The sequence below is a fragment of the Rhododendron vialii genome, chromosome 4a (assembly GCF_030253575.1).
Source record: "Rhododendron vialii isolate Sample 1 chromosome 4a, ASM3025357v1".
Lineage (NCBI taxonomy): Eukaryota > Viridiplantae > Streptophyta > Magnoliopsida > Ericales > Ericaceae > Rhododendron > Rhododendron vialii.
The window spans coordinates 37,203,360-37,219,443 of NC_080560.1; the positions used below are offsets into that span (position 1 = coordinate 37,203,360).

The 16,084-nt window shown below is 38.0% G+C and overlaps 1 protein-coding gene across 1 annotated transcript; it reads left to right on the forward strand.

Moving 5' to 3' along the window:
- Positions 1 to 9,962: 9,962 nt before the first annotated feature.
- On the forward strand, positions 9,963 to 14,529 carry LOC131323980 (disease resistance protein RPV1-like). Its single transcript, XM_058355813.1, has 5 exons — positions 9,963 to 10,531; positions 10,893 to 11,994; positions 12,098 to 12,532; positions 12,617 to 13,519; positions 13,615 to 14,529. Exons 1-5 carry the CDS (start codon positions 9,963 to 9,965, stop codon positions 14,293 to 14,295), a joined length of 3,690 nt encoding a protein of 1,229 aa, XP_058211796.1. The 3' UTR covers positions 14,296 to 14,529.
- The last annotated feature ends 1,555 nt before the right edge of the window (positions 14,530 to 16,084 follow it).

Sequence of the window (16,084 nt, forward strand, 5' to 3'; positions counted from 1 at the left end):
GTGCAAGTAGATCGAGACTATGAAAGCATATTTTCTGATTACATAAATATGAAAAATATAAAAGAAAACATCGATCAATTTGAAATACCTTAATTACGTCACAATCTCTATATTCTTAACTAGGCCACCCATATCTGTGTTTATTTGGGAACTCCATTTTCAAACACAAAGGAAAATGCCTGGAGTTTGTGTTGAGTGTTTTTTTTTCAAGCAAGAGAGATATGAGGGGAACAATGGATATTCTGATTCTGATGCATGCAATTGGATAAAAAAATCTGGAACCGGTTAAGAGTTGGTTAGTTATGAAGGGAGAGAGAGAGAGAGAGAGAGAGGGGGGGGGAATGGGGAACGTGGCGTGGAATGTGGTTGTAATTCTTCTACTATTTGAAATAGGTGTAATAACATTTTTTGAGAGGGACGAAAGTGAAAACCACTTTTGTGACACGGCTTCACAAAGATTACATCAAAAGGGATTCTCTCTTTATATATTAAAATTAGAATAGATAGATAGATAAGTAACTGTGGGGCCCGTGGCAACTTGAGTTATTTAGAGACATATGTGCACTATGTAATTATTTACGTATGCCATTGTCTTTGTATATGCTCCCTCTGTCCCAATTTAGTTGTCTAATATTGAGAATCTAACTTATTTAGAGCATCTACAGTGGATAGGGGGTGTGTGCTGTGCAGCTTCGTGCTGCACAGCGTGCTGCACGGCCTCCGGTGAAGCTTTTCCGGCATCGGTCCGACGATCGGACACGTTCATCGCGTAGAGCTCGTCGAGTTCTACATGTGCACCAAAAATCAGCTTGATCAAATATCGTTAAGGTTCTCATCCGAACATATATAACTTCAAAAAAATGGATTTAGTGGTTTTTATCCAGTGTTCGTATCCATTAGGATTCATTTTTTTTCAAGTTATATATGTTCGGATGAGGCCTTTAACGATATTTGATCGAGCTGATTTTTGGTGCACATGTAGAACTCGACAAGCTCTACGCGGTGAACGTCTCCGATCGTCGGACCGATGCCGGAAAATCCTCGCCGGAGGCCGTGCAGCACGCTGTGCAGCACGAAGCTGCACAACACACACCCTCTGTCCATCTCCAGTGGTATAATCAAAACAAAAAGATTTAAAAGGTTAGCAACATTTGCTCAAAAAGAGCTCACATTGAAATAATCAAACTTAAAAACATCTTAGCAACTCATCAAATTTTGGCCTTTGGATAATCAAAACTACAAGCTTTTTGCCAATAATGAAATTTAATTGTCTTCACATTTTCTCAATCAAATACACCATCATTACACAAAACTTTATTTCTTTCATTTTCAACATGTTTATAACAAAAATACTTTTAAAAACAGTTTTTATTTTTTTGCAAAAACAGTTTTTTTATTAAAACTGTTTTTCCCAAATTTTTTAAACAGTTTTATTTGAAAATAGTTTTTTTATTAAAACGTGTTTTCTCAAAAACTGATCTTTTGAAAAGAAAAAAAAATTCTATTCAAAAACTGTATTTTTTAAAACTTTTTCCCGAAAACTGTTTTTCTTTAATCAAAGTTTTCAAAAAACTATTCTCTCTTTTTCTACTAACCTATTTTTATAGTTTGAAACTATTTAAAAAAAATTATTTTCTATGTCACAATTTCTAGATTTTTATAAGTTAAAAAGGTGATATGGCAAGTTTTGGTTATTCAATTTAAATTGTACCATTGTAGACCTCTACATTGCTAACCTTAACAACCCCTCAAATGAATAATCAAAAGATAATGTGGCAACTTTTGATTATTCCACTATGGATGCTCTTAGGGAGCATAATAATTACACTTAAAAGTAGTTTACTTTCCAACATTTACCCTTCACCTTTTTTTAAAAGTGACTTTATTTCAAAAAAGTAAGGGCAAAAAGAGAATTTTATCCATTTGAAAGTTAAATGGACAAACAAATTGGGACAAGGCAAAATTAAAAAGTTGACAAACAAATCGGGACGGAGAGATTATTTTTAAAAAGCATTTTTGGGATAATTCAGTAATTTGTGATTGTGGAGGTTATTTGTCCAAAAGCTGCAGAAATTGCAGTTGTTACTTGTGACGTTATTGTAGGATTACACGTTTATCGCGCGATCAATAGCTCACATCTGCTCGGTAATGGACGGCTCAGATCTTGCATCTCGGCTGTTGATTGCATGGCATGAACGGCCCAGATAGAGCCCATATGCATATTGTCCCCCAATTCGTGTTTATTCCCGGTAAACAAAGAAAAATTATCTGCAAGTTTCGATGATATATTTATGAGAAATCCGAGCGTGACACCTAGCTAGCTAGCAAAGTCTCAATGCCAAGACATGCAGTAGTCTATGTTTATCGCGGAGGATATGGTAGAAGCTAACCAGAAAAGAAAATTAAGGCAAAAGGAAGAGGAAAATGAGAGCATGCATAAATATATACTAGAATTAATGTATTTACTAATTTTGTTGGCATGCAGACAAATTAAAGTATATGCCATATATATGCAGGCCGTGTGAGACGATTGAAAAGAAGGAGAATTATACGTAGCATTCATATTGTCCAGAAAGCTATGTGGAAGCAGATCGAGGATTCTTTTAGGCATCCATGCAGAAGTCAAATTAAATACTCCGTACTACGTAATTTGGTGGCTGACTGTTGTGAACACGTACTGTACTAACTAGCTAGGAGGTGATGAAGCAGTGAACACTCCCGATCCCTTGTGGCTTTGCTTGCCTATATAAAGACTGGCAAACCTCACCTCATTTGCACCTAAGATCATTGTAAGAAACACAGAGAGAGAAGAAAGAAAGAGAGTAACGAAAGAAAGAAAGAAAAAAAGAAGGTAATTAATGAGAATATATTCCAACTATTCTGGAAGAACATATATATTTATTTTCACGAGTATTATTAAGTGTTCAATGGAGTATATATTTGTCTTACTTTCGTGCCAACTTTTATTAATTGTATACGTCTTTTATCTGTCTTAATTTTATAACAGAAAGAAATTAAAGCGAGAGAGACCCGTTGGAGGGGGCATACATTCTACTACTCATCACCTCGAAGGGTTAGTACGTACCTAGATCTGATTTTTGCTGATTTGGTGTGGGTTTGCTTCCTAGCTAGAGGTACTTTAAATTGCTCGTTTATCCTTTTTTGCTAGCTGTGCTTTGCTGGATTATTTGTTAATTTGGTTGATCTGCTAGCTGTTTTTGTTACAACTATATATTGTATTGAAAATCACAGAAATATTCATCATCAACGACGGATCGATGATAGTATATTATGAAAATATATAGCAAGTAGCTAGGAAATTAAGTAAGAAGATCTCTCGCCTGTGAGAATGAGAGGCGTACGTGCATGTTAAGAGCACTATCCTAGATAAGACTAATGTTCCTTGTGAAGGTTCAAACGGAGTGCACTAGTCCCAAGATACAACATCCCAAGCACTCGATCACAAGTCTTTCTCATCCAATGTTCATGACCACTGGAGGATTTGAACGACTCATGCACGAACCAAGTTGCCAACATTAATTAGAAAAACCAATGTAAAGCAATCTATTCCAGAAGCTCTTTCCATCTATTTTATGATTAATTTCCAATGTATCTCTATCTCTAACTCTCTTGTAGAAAAGAAAATTGAACGGCTCCGATCATTAGCGTGAAGATCCCACGAAAATGTTGTGTTAAATATTTTGAAAGCGGAACCAGTCCCATATATGTAATATGTATAGTAACCAAGTATATCTCATTGTAATTGTAATGGTCAAATTCCATAATAATATATACATGCACACTTTTAATTTTGTAACGAAAAGAGATTAACTATTCAATCATTTTGTAACATTCAAATAATTAGAGAATAATTTCAGTCTGTATTTTATTTTGATTAAAAATCTCCAACAATCCCCCACTTTTAAATAAAAATAAAATAGCCTTTCATTTGGTTTTACATATATGACAAGACTTTTCAAAAATATCAAATATAGGAAGAAATTTGGGCAACTATATACTACGTGATAGGTGTAAGAGTCTTTCGGACTTGAACCACCCTTAGTGTTAACAGTTTTCCTGTGAAGGATCATAGAAGGCCTATACCTTGAACTAGACCTTTTAAGCCAAAGTTTAACCCCATCACACACACAATACCAGTGTTGGACATTAGTTAGCTGATTAGTGTCATTAATGGCCATGCACTAGTAGCGGTCAGCCCAAGCCTCATAGTCGCGGCCTCACGACGACCCCCACTTGGGTGAATCCTCAAGGGTATCGCAACGGAATGTACCTCGCGAAAGAAAGCCCGCCTTGAATTCATTCAGGGTTACACTCTTCCTCAAAACACTCACTTTTCCTAAGCATTGTGTCTTAGTGATGAGCAAGAGAGCAACTCTGTAGTGGTTTCTCTGAATAAATTGCTAGAATCAAGTCACACAATATGAATTTTTTCTACCCGTTGAACCTCCTTCGTGGGATCTCCAGTCACAAGCAGACGGGTGATCTCCTTAGGTGAATTCCTATGCGCTGAAGCTCATCTCCCTCAGCAGATAAAGGATCTAGCTAGCCTCTGCGCTAGTCCAGCCCCACTTGTAAGGTTTCTTTTAGTATGGATCTAATCTCAGGACTAGTCTGGGGCAATTGCTTGAGCATAAGCAGTTGTAATTTGGATCTAAATTTTTGATCCAACTCTTTAAACCGAGACAACATGAAATATCGGTATATTATTATATCCATTAATTACGGGTCTGCCACAAGAATTTACTCAAGCCAACATTTTTGCATTCTACGCAGCAACCTTGCTACTAGGAATCACAAGTTAGTGACCAATAGCCCACCACTTAGAACAACGTATGGTGCCCAGTTGTCTTGTTAGAGCATCTCCGATCAAGCTCTTAAACTTCAAAATGGAGAATGAATATGATATAGTGAAGAGAGATTCCGGTAATTTATCCTCTCTTTTTTTCATTTTTTGGAGAAATTTTGAATTTGGGATATAAGGCTTGGTTTGGTTTGGAGAAATTTTGGAGGCACCCATTATCCTTTTAAGGGATTTGGTCTCTAAATTTACTTTTGGGTCTTCAAATATGAAGATCACACTTCTATTTTGGAGGCCAAATCTTCAAAAGGGACGATGAATCTTTTCAAAATTCTCTCAAAAAATAAAAAATAAAAAAATGAATAAAATAAAAAATAAATTACAAAATCTTCTTTTAATGTCATACCCATCCTCCATTTTAGAGTTTTATATAACTTGCCTGGAGATGCTCATGATCCACTAAACCACTTTGTTTGATTTTATGATCTTGAAACCATCGCTTTCAAGCAGGGTCTTCTACTTTTCATTTCGCTAGTGGTCTCAAACCCAATAGGAGGAGAAATTTTTCGGTGGTGGGTATGTCTCGCGTAATATCCGTTCGGCACATCTAAACCATCCAATATACTTTTGGATAAAGATTGTGATTTTGATACTGTAAAAATTGATTGAGGAATTGCAAAATTGAATTGTGTTGATACATAAAATAATGTTATTTTGAAACTCCTCTATCAATTTTTAAAAGGAAAAATCTAACATCAGCCTTTAGGGCTGACAATAGTGGGTGCACGCGCGAGTCCACGCGCCCATTTGAGAGCTGTTTGTGAGTTCCAATGCATGACGTTACCCATTGAAACTGATTGAAATTTTTGGGCCAAACGACAATGTTAACCCTCATCCCACTTCTCTCACGCAGACCAGTTTCCAGAACCAAAAACCTTTTTAGATCGAAATTGCAACCGACTTGCAAATCCATCGCCGGCTGAAAAAATCGGCAACTCCGTGATAGCAAATATTATCGTGTACTGATTCTAAGACAATTCACTCACAAAAACCCGGAAACCCCCCTCTCTCTCTCTCTCTCTCTCTCTCTCTCTCTCTCTGGCTTCCCCCTCTTTGAAATTTTGTATTCTTCAGTTTCTGAACTTCGATTATGAGTCAATGGCAGAGGTTGAAGACAAAGCAGTGTTGAAGAGAGAGAAGAGCGCGTGTCTCATCCTTGGATGGAAACCGAACTGTAACAATTTGCCCAATATTTACTGACCCTCTGTCTCCTCCAAAGAACAAGTCTTTGAGCTTTTTTCAAATACTCTTCTTGTTCACTACAGTTTGGTGGGTTTATCTATTTTTGCTCCTAGTTTTCTCTTGATCGGCTTTTTTTTGCTCCTAGTTGCTTTCGGAATTACCTACTAGTATTTAATTTAATCACCCCTTTCCGAGTAAAAAAACAACAGCGAAGAAACCCATTTTCCCCCAATCACACACACACACACACACACCATCCGAGGCAATATAATTTTTTTCTAATTGTTTTCCGATTTGCTAGTCGCAATTATGAACTGATTGTGGGCAATTTAGCTCTATAATTCGACTATCTCACAGTTCTGAAAGGATTTGGGGGGAAAAATTAGAATTTAATTTTAATTTTTGAAATCTAAAAGAATCTGGGAAAAGAGAGCTAAGAGGTCAATTTTTCATCAAAAGCGGGAGAGGAGAAAAGGGTTTTCCTAGAATTGGGAGAGATTTTGCTGCCATTATTGTGGAGAGAGAGAGATAAGGTTATTTTTGCCTATTTAAGAAAAAAGAAAAGAAAAGGAAGGTTAAGATTGTCATTTCGGAGAAGGATGACAGACAACAGTACAGAGGAATACAAAAGCTGACTTCAGAAAACAAGGAAAAAGCAACACGTGGTTTTTTCTTAATTTAAGGCATCCGCCCATTTGGCGTATTTTAGAAGGACCGATTTATTAATCTTTGAAAATAAATTACAAAAATTAAAAGGATCCAAAGCACAAAGCATCAAGTCGGAAAATTGAGATCTTTTTAATTTTTTTTCGTTTATATTATTTTTTAGTTTAAAAATGTGAAATAACCTGCTTATTTTTTAAAATGATTTTTGGAACAATGATGGTCCAATACATACATCTTTAGGTTCTAGGGCTGTTCAACGGATGAACCGAATCCCTCAATCCGCCTGATCCGCACCAAACTAAACTAAGACATGCTATGAACGGATGTCGATCTAAAAGTACTAATTTTTACGGATCCGGATCGGATCGGATTCGCCCAATCCGCAATGTTCCTATTTCTCTTTCAAATATTATAGATGATGTTGAGTAATTTGAACAAAATTTCACAAGTAATAAAGTAATAAACATGTATTCTAGGATAGTTTTATGTTTTATGTTGAAAATGTTAATAATCTCCTCTATTTTTTTGGTACATTAGAATTTGAATCAAGTTCATATTTTAATCGAGTTCCAAGTTTGAGTGTTATTGACGTCTAATAATTTATCTTTATATATTAGGGTGGATGAATGTAACGTAATCCTAAGTAATATTGCTTTAGACTTGTTTGAATTTGTGGCGGACTTGATTGAACTTGAAATTTTGAGACTTTATTTTTCAATTTTTTGGTGTATTTAAAAAAATAAATTGCATGCTCAAATCTGCTGAAACCGCCCAAACCGCATCCAAACCGAACCAACCCAACAACGCTACGGATGGTTGATGGATTAAGGAAACGACAATCCGTCGCGAGCGGATCGGATTGAAAACCAGACCAATCCGCATCAAACCGATCCGCGGGCAGCCCTAATAGGTTCAATCTGGAGTTAAGTAGACTTTTTGAAAAAAGTACCTAATCTCATGACTAGGAACAAACCGGTGAAAAAATCCATAATTATTCTGAACCCTAATTAATTAAAAGGATAAAATTCTCCCACCTCAACTAAAACTCTAGGACAATTAACCGTTAGTACAGATTTAATTGTTATCTACCTTTCCTTCCCTCATGTCGCAAAGCGTGACATGAGATCTATCTCTCAAGTGGGAGAATTTGTGTAAATATGTGTATTTGTCTGAGATTGTTAATTTATATATTTTTTCCCTTCCCGGCCTCGTGCCGTAAATCGCTCATGTCATCTCAGGTGTGAGCATTTTTGCTAATGTGCCCCCAAAATTAATAGACTTCACGCGATTAATGAATTAAAACTTGACCATGATTGTACCCAATAAAAGAAAACCATTCAATGATCCTAGCGGCCAATAATAATTAACGTCTCACGATCATATTGAAATACATAATTAATCTCCTGTAATTGGATTTAATTTTTTTTCTTTTTCTTTTTTGAACGTAGTAATTACGAAAATCGGCCTTTTGAAAATCGACCTTTTATAAGCAAGTTTCGATTTAGCTTTTAATATGTCGAAAATAGATGAAGGTAATGTGTTCTTAGTTTTTAGGGTAATTTGCACTTACACCCCATGTACTATCACCGATTTGAAGATACACCCCTTTATACTTCAAATTTAAGCACTTACACCCCTGTACTTTGAAGTGAAAGAAGAGAAATTTGCACTTACACCCACTGTAATTTTTTACGTATAAGGAGTGTAAGGGCATGTACACCAGGCTAGCAAAAGCCACCTTTACAGCCATTTTACCTAGTTGAAGCCTCCAAAACAGTTTGCAGCAGGCTCGGAGAACTGGAAGGTATTTTCCCTTTTGAAAAAATGCTCTCCATTTCTACCGAGCTACTATTCATGAGCAAAACTTTAAAATTAATATTATTCTTCTTCTCTCTCCTTCTTACCACTCCCTCATTCTCTCTCTACCACTCTGTCTGTCTCTCTCTCTTTTTTTATATTTAATACGGATAAAGAGGTATAATAAAGAGAATTGGTGTGGGGTTAAGAGAGATTTGAGTAGGTAAAATGAAAAAAATGGATTATTGTGTAGGTAAAATACCTTGTGTAGGTGTACATGCTCTAAGTGCTTAAATTTGAAGTACAATGGGTATATCTTTAAATCGTTGATAGTACATGAGGTGTAAGTGCAAATTTCCCTAGATTTTAGACCTGTTTCTAATGTCGTAAATTGCTCACGTCGGCTCTTTTCCCACACAATTTCTTTCTTCCTTAACGATTTCACATCTCGGTCGTTGTTAAGGTCGGTACATTGTCGGGGGCGACGATATTCTACGGGTGTTTGTCATTCTGAAGTAATATCCGTCCATGGTAGTAATTTTTTTCCCATGTCGACTTAATTAGTGCTCGATATCTTCGGGTGTTAGGACTATTGTTTAAAAAATCACAGAAATATTCATAATCAACAACGGGTAGTATGTTATGAAAATATCGCGAGTAGGAAAGTAAGATCTCGCCTGTGAGAATGAGAGGCGTACTAAGGGCATGACTATCCTAAGGTTAATGTTTTTCCCCTCGTGAAAGTTCAAACGGAGTACTCCACTAGTCCCAAGATAAAACCCAATTAAGCGCTCACAACTCACAAGCCTTCCTCATCCAATGTTCACGACCGCTAGGAGGATTAGAACAACTCACAAACTGAGTTGCCCTGAGTAAAAAAACCAATGTAAAGCGATCTCTTACAGAAGCTCTTTCCATCTATCTCATGATTAATTTCCGATATAATGGATCTCTATCTCTAACTCTCTTGTAGAGAAGAATAGGGATATATAGATGAGAGTGTCTCATTTTCGGTTGTGTTGTAAAAAGCTTGTTTATAGTACCAACCAATCACAGCCGTCTATTCACGCAATCAATGTCTGAGATTCGTTTTCAATTATGACTGATCACAATTAACTCTTCTCCGAAAAAAATTCATTAACATCTTGACCATCCAAATCACCTTTGAAAGGTCACAATTGAGTGTTGTAAACACTTGTTTACAGAACAGACGGAAATAAGATTTTCTCTATATAGATATAGAGTAACGAGGTCTCAATATTGTAATTGTAATGGTCAAATGTAATAGACCACAATAATACACTTTTAATTTTGTGACGGAAAGAGATTAACTATTCAATCAGTAAAGAAATTAAGTATAAGAAATGAGTAAACAAATTAACCATTAATTAATTTCCATGGTGTCTGGAGTCTTCGCAGGTAGCAGTGATCTCTTTGCATGGCACTTGAGTTGACACCTCTTGAGCTTTCTTCAATGACGACTGTGAAGTCCCAAGAAGCCGCCTCCTCTTCCATACCTCAATGCCATTACCATGTGTTCTTGAGCTTTAGAGGTGAAGACACTCGCAAGACTTTCACCGATCACCTCTACACGGCTTTGGTGCGTGCTGGATTTCGCACCTTCAGAGACGATGACGAGATAAGAAGAGGAGAAAATATGATGGCCGAGTTGCAAAAAGCGATTCAGGAGTCTAAGATTTCGATAGTTGTCTTGTCAAAGACGTATGCATCTTCGAGCTGGTGCCTTGACGAGCTTGTGATGATCCTCAGAAGCAGGAAGACCTCAGCTGGAACCGTGGTTTTACCTGTCTTCTACGACGTGGATCCATCCCACGTGAGGAAGCAAATGGGAACTTTCGAAGAAGCGTTTAACAGGCATGAAGACAGAATTGAAGCAGAAACTGGTGAAAGTAAAACAGAATGGAAGAGCAAGGTGGAAGAATGGAGGGGGGCACTCAGAGAAGTGGCAGATTTAGCAGGGATGAATTTACAAAGTCAAGCTGATGGGTAAATTCCTTCCCAAGTACTTGTTTGTCAACTTTTTTTCATTTGTGATGTCCCAAATGTTTGTCCATTCTTAAAAGTCAAACAACAAAATTCTGTAGAATTGCCCTTTCTCTTATGTAACAAAGCAACATTCAAAAAAAAAAAAACAAAATATCAGGGGCAAACTTATAGAATTTTTAGTGGAAAAATTGTGTTCTTTTAAAAGTTTTGGATTTCTCAAAATGGACAAGTAAATTGGGATGGAGGGGGCAAATTTTCAGCTTAAGTGCTTTTCCTTTGAAAAGCATAATTTGTTGATTGGTACTATTCAGCCATGTAACATACTCATTGTTTTGGTTTTCATCTTGATTGCAATTTACAGACACGAGGCAAGATTTATCGAGAAAATTATACAAGTGGTTGGAGACAAATTACGTCGCAGTGTCTTGTACGTTGCCCCCCACCCAATTGGAATACATACTCGAGCCAAAAGCATTCAGCTTTGGTTAGAAGATGGGTCCACTGATGTTGGCATGGTTGCAATTTGCGGGACGGGCGGAATAGGCAAGACAACCATTGCCAAATTTCTATACAACCAGAACTTCTCAAAATTTGAAGGTAGTAGCTTTCTTGCAAATGTAAGGGAAATTGCGAAACAACAGGATGGTTTCATTCGTCTACAGAAGCAGCTTCTTTCAGATATTTTGCAAGGAAGAAAGGAAAAGATATACAATAGTGATGAAGGAATTGTTAGGATTAAAGACGCCTTATGTTGCAAAAGAGTTCTTGTGGTTCTTGATGATGTCGATCGACAACAACAAGTAGAAGCAGTACTTGGAATGCGAGATTGGCTTTTTCCGGGGAGCAAAATCATCATAACCACTAGGCGTGAGCGGTTGCTATGGGCTCACGAAGTTCGCAAGGTACATCGGGTGGAAGAACTGGATTTTAACGAATCCTTGGAGCTCTTTAGTCGGCATGCCTTTGGAAAAAGCTATCCCGTGAGTGACTATGTAGAGGTCTCAGAAAGGGTGGTACAATACTGCGGAGGGATTCCATTAGCTATTAAAGTTTTGGGTTCTTCTCTGTCTGGGAAAAGTTTAAACGTATGGAAAAGTCAATTAGAAAAATTGAAAGCAATTCCTGACAGAGAAATCCTTGAAAAACTCAGAATAAGCTATGACTCTTTACAAGATGACCACGACCAAAAATTATTCCTTCATCTTGCTTGTTTCTTCGTTGGGATGGATAAAGATCAGATTGTTACAATCCTTGACGGATGCGAGTTTTACACCGTGGTTGGAATTCAAAATCTCATTGATAGATGTCTATGTACAATTGATGAACGTAACACACTGGTGATCCATCAATTGCTTCAAGATATGGGAAGGGAAATTGTCCGCCAAGAATCACCCGATGAGCCAGGAGAACGTAGCATCCTCTGGAGTCATATGGATTCCTTCAATGTTTTGAGAGAAAATACTGTAAGAATCAACTTTTCTCATTTGAATTTGCACAGGGATGCCATATATCTACTAATCTATGTTCTCACCCCGTCCTTCGTCCCTCTTTTTCATTCTTTGTCAGGGCACGAGCAAAATCGAAGGCCTTGTTCTCGATATGCATTTGGTGAACAGAGATAATTCTTCCAGGACAATCTCGAATGTCAATAGAAAGCGTCGCTTCGAAGAATTCCTCGAGCCATTATTGTCAAACTTGGGCAATGCAGTCAAAAGATGTCGTTCTAGCATCTTCCCCTCTCACATGGCAGCCACTGCTCCAGAAAATTCAAATCAAGTGGCTTTGGACACTAATGCATTTGCAAGGATGCGCAAACTGAAACTTTTACAGCTCAATCATGTACGTATTAGCGGACCCTATAGAAATCTTCCCAAAGGATTAAGATGGCTGTATTGGCGTGGATTTCCTCTTAAATCGATACCCCGTGATTTTCCTATGGAGGACCTAGTTGCTCTTGACATGCACTATAGCAATTTGAAAAATGTATGGGATGGAACCAAGGTATGTTACTCATGTTTTCTCTTCTTCCCAATCACTTTGTATAGTTATTTGGAGGCCTAATACCCAATTCTTCTTCTTTTCCAGATTCTCAAGTCATTAAAAATCCTCAATCTAAGTGATTCTCATAACCTCACCAAAACTCCCGACTTCTCAGCACTCCCCAATCTCGAGAGGCTGATGCTTAAAAATTGTTCAAGTTTGTATGAGGTTGATGAATCCATTGGATGTCTAGAGAGACTTGTTTTGTTAGATTTGGAAGGCTGCAAAAATCTGAGGAAGCTTCCGAGAGGCCTCGGTATGCTGAAATTTCTGGAAACTCTTGTAATCTCTAGATGCTCAAATCTCGAGGAATTGCCGACAGAGATCGGGAATATGGGGTCGCTAACAGTGCTCCATGCAGACGGGATTGACATAAATCGAGTACATTCTACCACCGGGGAAGCGAAAGCAACGCAATCTCTCATCCGGCCTGGGCTGTTGAAGCCAAGAAAGAGCCTACAAGTTTGTTTACCACGGTCCTTGGTAAAATTGCGTCTTGCAAATTGTAATCTTTCCGACGATGCTTTCCCCAAAGATCTTACCAACCTAATCTCATTGAAGTTGTTAGATCTGAGCCAAAATCCGATTTGTAACCTCCCCGAAGGCATCAGAGGTCTTACCGGGCTCGAGATCCTTCACTTATCATCGTGCACAAGTCTCCGGACGCTCATATTGATCCACAAGTTGCGAGAACTGTGGATCGGACGTAATCCGCTGTTGGAGAACATAACCGTTCCATCGGCTTCTCACCGTCCGACCACCACTTATTTCTCAAGCAGTCTGGACAATCTAGTTGGTTTCAAGGGCCCATTCAAGTTAGAACCCATAGGAGATGTCGACACCGAGATTCTTACCAATTTGGGCTTGTCGAACTTGGGATCCATGGAAAACACAAATGCAAAGCTGATTACAACCAATATCAACAAACCAGAGACGCTTCCCATCCAGGTGCTCTCTCTCTCTCTCTCTCTCTCTCTCTCTCTCTCTCTCTCTCTCTGTCTGAATACATGCATAATGCCTAAATTTTGCTCTCTGTGGAACAGGGATGTCACGAAGATCATATATTCACCACTTTCCTTCCGGGAAGCAAGGTTCCGCTCTGGTACAATTTCAGGTGTCAAGGATCCTCGATAAGTTTTACCGCGCCTTCGCATCGCAATTCCAGACTACAAGCCCTGAGTGTGTGTGCTATTTATAGAATCTCCTATGACAAAAAGTACTCTCGGATTCAAAAGTACCCGCATACTACAGTCAGCAGCACGAACAAGGGCGTGATGTGGAGCTACTGCCCGCGTGTCTTTGGAATTCCAGAAGCCGGCGATGACATGATGTGGTTGAGTTACTGGAAGTTTGAGCAGCTGGAAGGCGGCGATGAGCTTACGGTTTCGGTGGATGGAGGTGAGTTCATGCAGGCAATGGAGGTCGGAGTCTACCTAGTGTACAAGGACGTCGAGCATGACGAGAAGAGCACCCGATCTGTCCGTGGCGAAGAGATATATCAGCGTACCACCGTGTACGGAAACGTCGTTCCGGGAATCGTGTCTGCGCATTCGGTGGGCACAAAGCTCTACCAAGTCGGTCACCATTGGGATGGTTTCAAGTGCGAGTATTGTCCTCGCGGTGTGGCCCCTCTTCCTTGGACCCTCTCCGCTGCTTATGATGATGAGATCAAGGAGCCATTTTGTTTTGCTGATATGAGCAAGGTCAAATCTCTTGGCTGTTGATTTGGTTTGTGTTGTGTTGAAAAGTGAGCTTGATTAGGATCGAGCCAGATAAGTTTCAAAGGACAAGTGGATGATCGGGAGAAGAAGAACGTGGAACACTGTTCCTTTATCAAGCTTGAATAATATGGAGCTTCCGTAATATATTTTGGGATTTGCAAAATAAATGAGATTATCTAATCTTTGTTTTTGTTATTGTTTTGCCTATATATATGGGTTATAATTTGCATTGCAAAAGTGTGGGAGTTGAGTAAGAGAAATTAAGAAAGAGAGACATGAGTGAGCTTTGTAATTGTTTGTGTGCTTTGTCAATAAAAATGTGCTTATTATTGTGCGTGAGAAATCTACTCCTTCCATCAGTTTGGTGCTACAGTTTTTATTCTTTGACGATCTATGTTTACTAGTACTTGATCTAATTAGTACCTTTTATTTTCATTTGATATTTCTTGTCGTACCTGTAGCATATGAGATAATTGTAGTTTATCTATATGATATATGCAAAATATAATCAATTGAAAAATTACATGGATTTCCAAAAGGGACTAAAGAATGAAGATAGAGGGAGTACTAAATTTTGTGTTGGTAAATGTTCAACATCAAAAGTGGTGATCATGTCGCCCGCGCAACACTGTAATTTTGTTATAAAGGTGCACAGTTTTGTAAGAGTTTGTGGTTTTGTTATGAAATGTTACACATGACCATTAGGAAACATCAAAGAAACAACAGGTCGAGATACTGCAGAGAGAAAAGATAAGTGGAAAATAAAAAAATTTGAGGAGTCACCGGCCATCGTGCAAAAACTATCAAATAGAAGCTAATCTGTGGAAGCAAAAGCAGAGAAAATGCAAATGAATTACTACCTTGTTGTCCAAACGAACAGATAAATATGGACTTAAAACTTCTTGTCTAAGAAAGGCATGATCATACGGTACAATGATTTACTCCCTCCGTCCCAAATTACTTGCCCCTTTTGGGGAAGCTAAATATTAAGGGGGCAAGCAATGATTGCACCAAATTCAAATTGCGAGGCATGACTTTACTATATTGCCCTTGTATTCTATCTTTTTTAACACAATGATAACTAGTTTTTAGGGACAATTTTGGAAAAGTAAAACCTTTTTAGTTTGACTTTTCAAAGGGACTAACATTTTGGGACATCCAAAAAAGGAAACAAGAACCAACAATTTGGGACGGAAAGAATACTTACTTTCAACAAGTATATTAGGTTGCACTTTCTGGTATAAACGTAACTTTACCTTCAAAGCCAAATGACTAATTCTATCTCTTGCATTCCCTATCAATCCTTTGGCATGAACCACTTTACTACTTCTTGGAGAGCAGGATTTTTTCCTTTAGTTCACATTAGATTCACAATACAGGAAACTGTAGATGCATCTGCTGAAAAACCCTTCGCAACCATTTCCTTGAGGAGTACCAAGGCCTCAGAGTACTTCTGTCTTGCAAGAAATCCTCGGTTAATGACATTGTAAGTGCCACTATTTGGAAAGCAACCATTTTGTTCCGGGCCCTTTTACAAATGCCCTGCACCATTCTCAGAAGAGCCTCTCTTCAATCTTCAACTTTGTGAAGTATCTAGAATAATAATGTTACAGTAAACTGCAAAGTTAGACGTGAAACTACATGCTAGGTAAATTGCTATAAACATGGCAGACTTAACTAATGTCTAAAGCATCATAAATACCTGAAATAAGACTTGCTCCCTTGAACCTTCTGAAAACGAATAGCAATTGTCAAAAACTAACAAAAAACAAAAAGCAGTACTGAGGCAATA